Source organism: Corylus avellana, chromosome ca2 (genome assembly GCF_901000735.1).
Source record: "Corylus avellana chromosome ca2, CavTom2PMs-1.0".
Taxonomy (NCBI): Eukaryota; Viridiplantae; Streptophyta; class Magnoliopsida; order Fagales; family Betulaceae; genus Corylus; species Corylus avellana.
In genome coordinates, this window is record NC_081542.1 from 37076834 (window position 1) to 37086450 (window position 9617).

Genomic DNA, 9617 nt, shown 5'->3' on the forward strand with positions numbered 1-9617 from the left:
CTCAGTCGCACGAGGGTGAGTGTGAGGAGGATTTTGTCCATATGGTGCATAGTCAATGCGAACCAAAGATATGCCTAGAGTGTTGAGGCCTGGGATTTGGTCCACATTCACAGTAGTGACATTTGACCCAACTCGATTGTCTGTATTTCCAGGAATTTGGAGCCCAGAGAAGTAGAAATCATCGGCCTTGGTATCCTTCAAATCCTTGCAGAATTTCCCATTCACAAACACTGCAGGAAACAATGGATTGCAATAATAAGAAACCAATAAAGATATATAATAATGCTTGTAAGCAGAAAGTAATGAACATAATTATAAATACCAGCAGATTTGGGGTCATCAATTGCAACACAAATGTCTTGAAGAGGGCTGGGATCGAAGGCAGAGACAAAGGAGGATGCAAGTGACAAGAGAGCAACAATTGCAAGGAAATGGACTCCTTTCATCATATCTAAATAAGCTTTGTGTGTAACTTGGTGATGGGTGATAAAATATTGAATGGGAAACATGTGTATTTATAGATAACTGCTATGGAAATGGTCATTGGTTCTGCTACACAAAGTCTTGAGTGGTTATGGATATTTAATATTACAAGTACCAAGTTCTTCAACAACTAACGCAGAATTTGAGCCTCCGTGGGTTTCTTCTTCTCATGCTTTCTCTTTGTTCTTATTTGATTACTTCTTCTCATGCTTTCTCTTTGTTCTTATTTGATTACTTCTTCTCATGCCACTTCAACGCCATAACATATTTAAAGGTTGTTTGGTCAATAAACAACGGAAGCACTCAAATCTAGATTGCTTAAGATGTCAAATGAGACAGTTTTGTTTATGATCGAAATCTTATTTCTCTTTGATTTATTCATCATACTATTATAATATATGATGACCCAAAAAGGCATGCACATGTATGTATCGGTTGTCCAAGTTTGTTCTTTTATTATTATTATTATTATTTTCTTTTATAAATAATATCCTATTTTGATTCATTATCTTTGTCAACTACATGTACTAAGTTATTATTATTTATTATCAAGAATGTACGATATATGGTGTCCATACTAATTAATATATATTTTCCATTAGAATATTACCTTCTAAAATGCTTTTCAATTCCATTAATGGATAATGCCCTCTTTCCTATCTAGTAATGGAGTGAAGGAAACTTCTTAAGGAAACTTGTCAAAACAAATAATTGACAAGTTCTCATTATCATTATTTAATTGGGGCAGGCCACTTCAACGCCATAACATATTTGTAAAGGAGCACTCATATCTAGATTGCTGAAGATGTCAAATGAGACGGTTTTGTATATGAAAACTTGATTTATCAGAGAGAGAGAGAGACGTTTGCTAGAACTGGTGGACAATTATAGCATATCTTGAAGTTTTAATATATTTTTTCTTTTGCTTTTTGGTGAAAAACAGATTTATTACAATTTCCAATAAATAAAACATATATAAGCCACAATAAAGTCTGACCATGGCGGAAATATCCTTGTGCTATATTCTCATTTGTCACCCAGTCAACAGCTTGAGACGGCTTCTTTTTTTTTCAAAAAAAAAAAAAGAAGCAAAAAACAAAAGAGTATTCAAGAGCATATTATGTATTTTTAAACTCAGAGGTCGAGTTTTGTCGAAGTAGGAGAGAATGATGCGGAACAAGACAAAATCAATTAGTTTTTTAATTTTATTAATTAATTATGATATAAATATTTAATTTCGTACACATTTTGTTAAAATAACTAGAGAATATAGTGATAAACTGAATATTTTATTTATGTGTGTATTGAACTGTATATAAGAGGGCTATTTATAGTTAAATAAGGCCAGATAAAATAGGAAAATACAATCAAGAGTTAATGGACAATATTACATAATCAAATAATATATATATATACAGGGAAATATAAATCAATAAGCAATTATTCTAAATATCAGAGTATATTCAGAATATAATCTGAATATATTCTAACATCCCCCTCAAACTGAAGGTGGTAATATGGATGCTAACTTGAGTTTGGAAACAAAGATCGCGGAACCGTCTAGGTGGATGTGCTTTGGTGAACACATTGGCCAACTGATCAACGGAAGCAATAGGACAAAGACGTAGAGTTCCTTGCAAAAGATGATGACGCACAAAATGTTAGTCGATCTCAATGTGTTTAGTGCGTTCATGAAATACATCATTATGTGCAATCAGAATCGCACTCCGATTGTCATAAAAGATAGGATAGCTAGAGGTCTGAGAAACACCCATATCATGTAGTAGCCAACGGAGATAGAGGAGGTCAGAGGAGGTGTCAGTAAGGGTACAATACTCAGCTTCAGTGCTAGAGCGAGCAACAACAGATTATTTCTTGCTACGCCAAGAAATGAGAGAGTGACCAAGTAAAAAACAATAACCCGTGGTGGAACGACGATCAGTGGGATCACCTGCTCAATCAGCATCTGAATATACATGTAAATCTAATGAGGAGTGGGAAGAGAAATGCAGCCCATGAAACAAAGTGCCCTTAACATAGCAAAGGATGCAAAGAACAACAACATAATGAACGGAGTGTGGTGCGGTCATAAACTGACTGACAAGATGAACTGCATAGGCAAGATCCGGTCGTGTCATAGTAAGATAGTTGAGACTTCCAACTAACTGTTGATAGAGAGTGGCATAGGAAAGTCTCTCACCATCAGTGGCACAAAGTTTGACATTTGTCTCTAGAGGGCAATCAACAATTTTGCAGTTAGTAAGGCCAACTCGTGAGAGGAGATCAGAAGCATATTTTGCTTGAGAAAGATAGTAACCATTTGAGTTAGAGGATACTTCCAATCAAAGAAAGTAGCTGAGAAAACCTAAATCCTTCATCTCAAATTGTTGACTTAAAAACTGTTAAAGGTTACGAATACGCACAGTATCATCACCAGTAATAATCATATCATCAACATATAGTAAGCGAAGAATGAGACCAGAATCTGTTCGCCGAAGAAAAAGTGCAAAGTCATAGGGGCTAGAAACAAATCGAATTTGTGCAATAGTGGAGCTGAATTTGGCAAACCAAGCCCATGGAGCCTATTTTAGACCATACAATGCCTGGTGAAGTGGGCAAAATTTGTGAGGCGGATGATTGTATCCAGGAGGAGGCTGCATATAAACTTCTTCACTCAGATCACCATTGAGGAATGCATTTCTCACATCCATTTGAAAAAGATCCCAATGACGCACTGAAGCTACTGCAAGGAGGGATCGAACAGAAGAAGGCGAGCCACCGGTGCAAAAATCTCCTCATAATCAATGCCATACTTCTAATTGAACCCCTTTGCCACAAGACGTGCCTTGTATCGCTCAACAAACCCATCAGATTTTGTCTTAATCTTGTTTTGAAAGGGCATTAAGTTCTTCGGACATAGCATTCTGCCAAAGAGGGTTAGTATGAGCCTCATGGAAAGAGTAAGGTTCATGTAAAGTAGCAAGAGCAGAATAACAATGATAATCAAGAAGATGGGAAGGAAGAGCTGTTACCCGAGTAGAACGATGAGAGATGCAGAGATCAGGCTCAAGAGTAGATGGATCAACAAGCGGGATAGGGACATTGGGGTTGACTATCGTAATGTCGTCTTGAGAGCTTGTCATCCCTGCATCAAGATTAGTAGTTTCGGGGAGCAAATCAAACAGGACATCAGTGAAGACAGGAGAAGAACTAGAGGGACTGGGAGGAAAAGACTCCATACCACTAAAGAACTGATGTTCCCAAAAAGTGACATGCCACGAGATGTGGAGCCGTTTGGAAATAGGATCATAACAATGATATCCTTTATGTTCAATTCCATACCCAAGAAAACAACACAGGCAAGAACGAGGTTCTAATTTCGTGCGTTCATGAGGTGGAAGAAGTAGGAAACAGACACAACCAAAGATGCAGAGGGATTGGTATCGGGAGGAGAACCATACAGGAGGTCATAGGCGGACCTATTTAAGGTAGTGGGAGACGGGACCCTATTAATGGTGTAAACAGCGGTAAGGATAGAAGCAGAAAGGAGTAAAGCCCTAACATTATCTAAGATGTGCCTGTGTTTACGTTTAGCATGACCATTTTGCTGAGAAGTATTCGGGCATGAACGATGGGGAAGAGTGCCATTTTGTTTGAGAGTAGTAAGGAAGGAATTTTCATGATACTCCATGGCATTATCAGAACAAAAAAAATTTATATTTCGGGAAAATTGGGTTTGAACCATCCTTTGAAATTTAGAATAAAATTTTGGAAGTTCAGACCTATTTTGTAAAAGGTAAAGCCATGTGTATCGAGAATAATCATCCATAAAAATCACAAAATAGCGGGATCCCCCCATGGTGGGAATAGGCACAAGGCCCCATACATTAGAATGCGCCAAATCAAAAGGAGCAGAAGAAATAGAGTCACTATTATTAAAAGGTAAAGCACTTTGTTTTCCAAGTTGATATGCGACACAATCAAATGACTCAAACTCAACATACCATAACTGACCACTTGTAGCTAAAGAACAAATACGAGAAACATATGCATGTCCTAAATGAGAATGCCATAAACTGAGGGTGGTAGATGGTGAACAAGAGGGAGTGGCAGTGGACATAGTAGGAGGAAGATGAAGAGATGAAAATTCAAACAGACGTCCAATCTTACAGGCGGTCCCAATTAGCTGTCCCTTCTGTGGATCCTGCACATCACAACCTCGTTTAAAAAAATATAGTTCTAAGCCAAGTTCACAAAGTTGACTGGTAGATAAAAGATTTAATGAAAGATTTGGCACTAAATATGTATCCGACATAAAGAGTTGATGAGTAGAAACAGACCCGATGTGACTAACACTGATGAGTGCCAAATATTGCATATTTGGACCCCTTAAATTGCATTTGCTAAGCCTTTAGCCTTATTATTTTCTGATGTTTTGGTTAGTTTTGGTGTTTTAGTGATTTGCAGGCTGTTAAGAGAAAAATATGGCTTTAAGGTGAAATTTGCAACCCATTCCATTAATTCTGGGGCTTAAAACACTTTATGGAGCATTGGTGGCAAATTGGGATCGAGCGATGATTCGCACTCGACGAGTCCCACTAAAAAGGCCATATCTTGAGTTGTATAGCTCGGATTGAGGTGATCTTAGTGTCATTGGAAAGCTAACTCCAAGGTCTACAAAGTCATGTTTCATAAGAGTGGGCTAATTCCGAATGGAAGTGCGCTCGAGCGCACGTTTAGTGCAATCGAGCGCACTCACGACCTGTGCAGCAGGAAACTTGTTGCACGAGTGTGATCGAGCGCACCTAGAGTGCGATCGAGCACACTCTAGCTGACCTGGCAGCGCTAAAACCATAAAATTAGCTTATAATATCATTCTCTTTCATTGTAAATGAACGGAGATGCGCCGGGGGCGTTGTTCTTGCTCGTTTTTCGTGTTTTCTGGGTTTTTGTAGCTTGGAACTCAAATTCTTTTGTAAGTTTTTAATTTTAATGAAGTAATTTAGTTTCTTTATTATTTATTTTTTCATGAGAGGCTAATTCTTCAACTAAGGTTGAAGATGAAGCCTCGCCATTGATCAGTTTTATATTTTTATGTTTTGTTCGTACAAATCTGACCTTAATGTAATGTGTGTTCGTTTCAATTTAATTATGTGACAAAATTGTGTTTGATTGTGCCGAAGTTGGATATTCAATGTGTTTCATCCGATGGATATTTTGCATCTTTTGATTTACTTTGGATATCCATTGTCTTTTGTGCAAAGCATGGAAACATTGGATCTTTGAACTAAATTGGATATGCATTGTCATTTGTAAAATGGATGGAATCATTGAATCTTTCAATAGGAACAATAGAACAGGCATAGGTTTTAATTGTTTGTCGGAAGTATGAATAAATACACGAGAATGTATGCTTTAATGTGGTGAGGTGGATTCTAAAAACCTTAGTGCCCCTTTTATCTTTTAATTATTTCATTTTGTTTCAGTTATTGTTTTCAATTTCAAATGCACGACAAACTTCGGAACTAGGTTAAAATAGGATTAGTTTAGATAATAATTAGTTTTCACGACACAATTCCCTATGGATCGACCTCGCACTTGCACATGTTGTACTGCACATGACTCGTGTGCTTGCGAGTACAATTAAATTTGTACATCAAATTTTGGCGACGTTGCCGGGGAGTTGTTTGTTTTTGTAAAAATTGATTTTTTTTAAATTGATTTTATTTTTCAACTAGTTATTTTCTTTTTACAATTTCTTTCTTTTTTATTTTTTTATTTGTTTCTGTTTACAGTTACTAACAAAAAAAAAAAAAGAAAAAAAGAAAAAAAGAAAAAAAAGAAGAGAAAAGTTGTTTGTTTTTGTTGTTTCTGTTGCAGTTCTTCCGAAGGAACTAGTCCCTGCCAAAGCGCTCGATTGCACATTACCTACGTTCGAGTGCATTCGAGCCTAACGCAGCAAGCGTCCCGTGCGCCTGCGCTCGAGCGCACACCCTGTGCCCATCTATGCTCGATCGGACATCACCTGCGTTCAAGTGCACCTCCACAAACTGCATCAAAACGGGCCAGCACCTAAAATTTTGCCAAACTTATGTTTGGTCCGTTTTGTGAGTTTTTGAGTCTTTTGCTTTTTTTTTTTATGTACAAATTTAATTGTAGTCGCAAGCGCATGAGTCGTGTGCAGTACATCATGTGCAAGTGCGAGGTCAATCCACAGGGAATTGTGTCATGAAAACTAATTCTTATCTAAAGTAATCCTATTTTAACCTAGTTCTGAAGTTTGTCGTGCATTTGAAATTGAAAACAATAACTGAAACAAAATGAAATAATTAAAAGATAAAAGGGGCACTAAGGTTTTCAGAATCTACCTCACCACATTAAAGCATACATTCTCATGTGTTTGTTCATACTTCCGACAAACAATTAAAACCTATGCATGTTCTATTGTTCCTATTGAACGATTCAATGAATCCATCCATTTTACAAATGACAATGCATATCCAATTTAGTTCAAAAGATCCAATGTATCCACGCTTCGCACAAAAGACAATGGATATCCAAAGTAAATCAAAAGATGCAAAGTATCCGTCGGATGAAACACATTGAATATCCAACTTCGGCACAATCAAACACAATTTTGTCACATAATTGAATTGAAACGAACATACATTACATTAAGTCAGATTTGTACGAACAAAACATAAAAATATAAAACTAATCAATAGCGAGGCTTCATCTTCAACCTTAGTTGAAGAATTAGCCTCTCATGAAAAAAGAAATCATAAAGAAACTAAATTACTTCATTAAAATTAAAAACTTACAAAAGAATTTGAGTTCCAAGCTACAAAAACCCAGAAAACACGAAAAACGACCAAGAACAATGCCCTCGGCGCGTCTCCATACATTTACAATGAAAGAGAATGATATTTATAAGCTAATTTTAGGGTTTTAGCACTGCCAGGTTGGCTAGAGTGTGCTCGATCGCACTTGTGCAACAAGTTTCCTGCTGCAAAGGGCGTGAGTGCGCTCGATCACACTAGACGTGCGCTCGAGTGCACTTCCAGTCGGAATTAGCCCACTCTTATTAAACATGACTTTGTAGATCTTTGATTTAGCTTTCCAATGACACCAAGATCACCTCAATCTCAGCTATACAACTCAAGATATGACTTTTTTAGTGGGACTCGTCTAGTGCGAATCATCGCTCTATCCCAATTTGCCACCAATGCTCCATGAAGTGTCTTAAGCCCCAGAATTAATGGAATGAGTTGCAAATTTCACCTTAAAGCTGCATTTTTCTCTGAACATCCTGCAAATCATTAAAACACCAAAACTAACCAAAACATTAGAAAATAATAAAGCTAAAGGCTTAGCAAATGCAAATTAAGGGGGTCCAAATATGCAATATTTGGGACTCATCAAACATCAAGAAGGGAACCATTAGCAGTGTAAATGGTGGTAGGGCTAGGTAAAACAGATTTTGCAAAAAATATAGAAGAGTTTGGTGTCATGTGATTATAGCAAGCAGAATCAATATACCATAAGGAATTACCTGGTGTGGTGGACATGGCGGTATTAAGTTTGGACTTAGACAAAACCTGATGAATAAGAGCTTCAATTTCTGCAGGAGAAAGAGTACTGGGTTGGGGTGCAACATCGGTGTAAGACATATCTGATCTATTAGTTTGAGTGACCGTAGTAGCCTTGTGACTAGGAGCTCGGTGATTCCCACGAGAAAGCCTTTCTTTGCATTCACTTTACCTGTGGTCAAATTTCTGACAGTAGTAGCAGTGGATATTCCGATTAGATGAGGAAGACCCGGCAGGAATAAAATTAGAAGCACGTGTATTGCGTGATGCAATGGCCATGACCATCTTAGTGGTGTGCAACTTTGTAGTAGAGAATCGGGTATGTTTTGAAACGAGTTCACCAAGAGCACTTTCCAAGGATCGCTATGGTGAGCAGTGAAGAAGAGAAGCTCGAGTATTCTCAAACTCATCTCGAATTGCTGTAAGAAACTCGGCCAAGCGCATGCTATCGCGAAAAGCGATGTACTCAGAGGGATCAACCTTATCCCTCCATTGTGGCTCACATAATGCTAATTGATTCCAAAGATAAGTTATTTCTAAATAAAAATTAGTAATACTCTAACCTGGTTCCCGGCACATGCAATGAAGCTTGGTCATAATCTGAAACCGCTGAGCAAGATTGGTTGCGTTGTAGCATTGAGCTAATATGTCCCAAACATCTTTGGCATTGTCAAGATTGCCAAAGGTCATGTTGATGGAGACGGCATAAGTGTTGGAGAACCAAGAGATAATCCTATAATGGATACTTTTCCATGTTCGGAGGCGGGTAGAGAAAGCCGCAGTGGGTTCCTTTTTTCCATCAACAAGTTTAGGTTCTTCCCCAGAAACATACTCCCAAAGACAATGTCCTTTGAGCCACCTACTCATATTTTGAGACCAAGCCAGGTAATTTGAGCCATCGAGAATGACAAGGATAAGTTGGATAATATCTTTGGTGTTTGGGAGAGTGGTAGTAGGAGGTACTCCCATTTTTTTTTTTGGGATATAATCTGGTGTGGCTAAGTGTAGGATAGGTTTTGTGAGCTTGGCTAAAAGGTGGAATCTGGTGTGGCCGAGTGTAGGATAGGAGATATGAGCTTGGTTTTAAGGGTTAGGATCCGGTGAGATTGAGTGTATGACAAGGGGTAAAGAGCTTGGTTAAAAGGGCTAAAATCCGGTGTAGTAGAGTACACTACAAGACGGTGAGCTCGGTTTGGCAGTAATAATCCAATGTGGCAGAAACTATTGTAGAGAGATGAGCTCAAAAGGACTTACAAACATAGGGTGGTGCATGATGACTCCTCGGTGCGCATGCTCAAACTGGTTCGATAGATCGGCAGCCTCAGATCAAGAATCTGAGATTTGTTTCTAAAAACGGCTGAAGACGAGGGCGCGTGGTGGCTGGAAACGCTGCAGGAGGTGGTGAAAATTTCCACAGAAATTTGTGGTGGCGCGTGCGACCTATCTAAGGTGCATGCTTGACATAGTCCTGTTGATCGGTAGCCTCCGATCTAGAATCCGATGTTCCTTTTCTGAAAACAGCTGATTGAGGCGGAGCGTAGTGGC

At 38.3% G+C, this 9617-nt stretch overlaps 1 protein-coding gene across 1 annotated transcript in view; it reads right to left on the reverse strand.

The window, feature by feature from the left end:
* LOC132169699 (germin-like protein subfamily 1 member 13) overlaps nt 1–465 on the reverse strand; it is a 1692-nt gene extending 1227 nt beyond the window's left edge. The window contains exons 1-2 of the mRNA XM_059580688.1: nt 323–465; nt 12–230 (exon numbers count right to left, since the gene is read on the reverse strand). Coding sequence (XP_059436671.1) covers nt 12–230; nt 323–449 — 346 coding nt within the window. The 5' untranslated portion in view covers nt 450–465. The remainder of the gene's footprint in view (nt 1–11; nt 231–322) is intronic.
* Between the last annotated feature and the right edge of the window lie 9152 nt (nt 466–9617).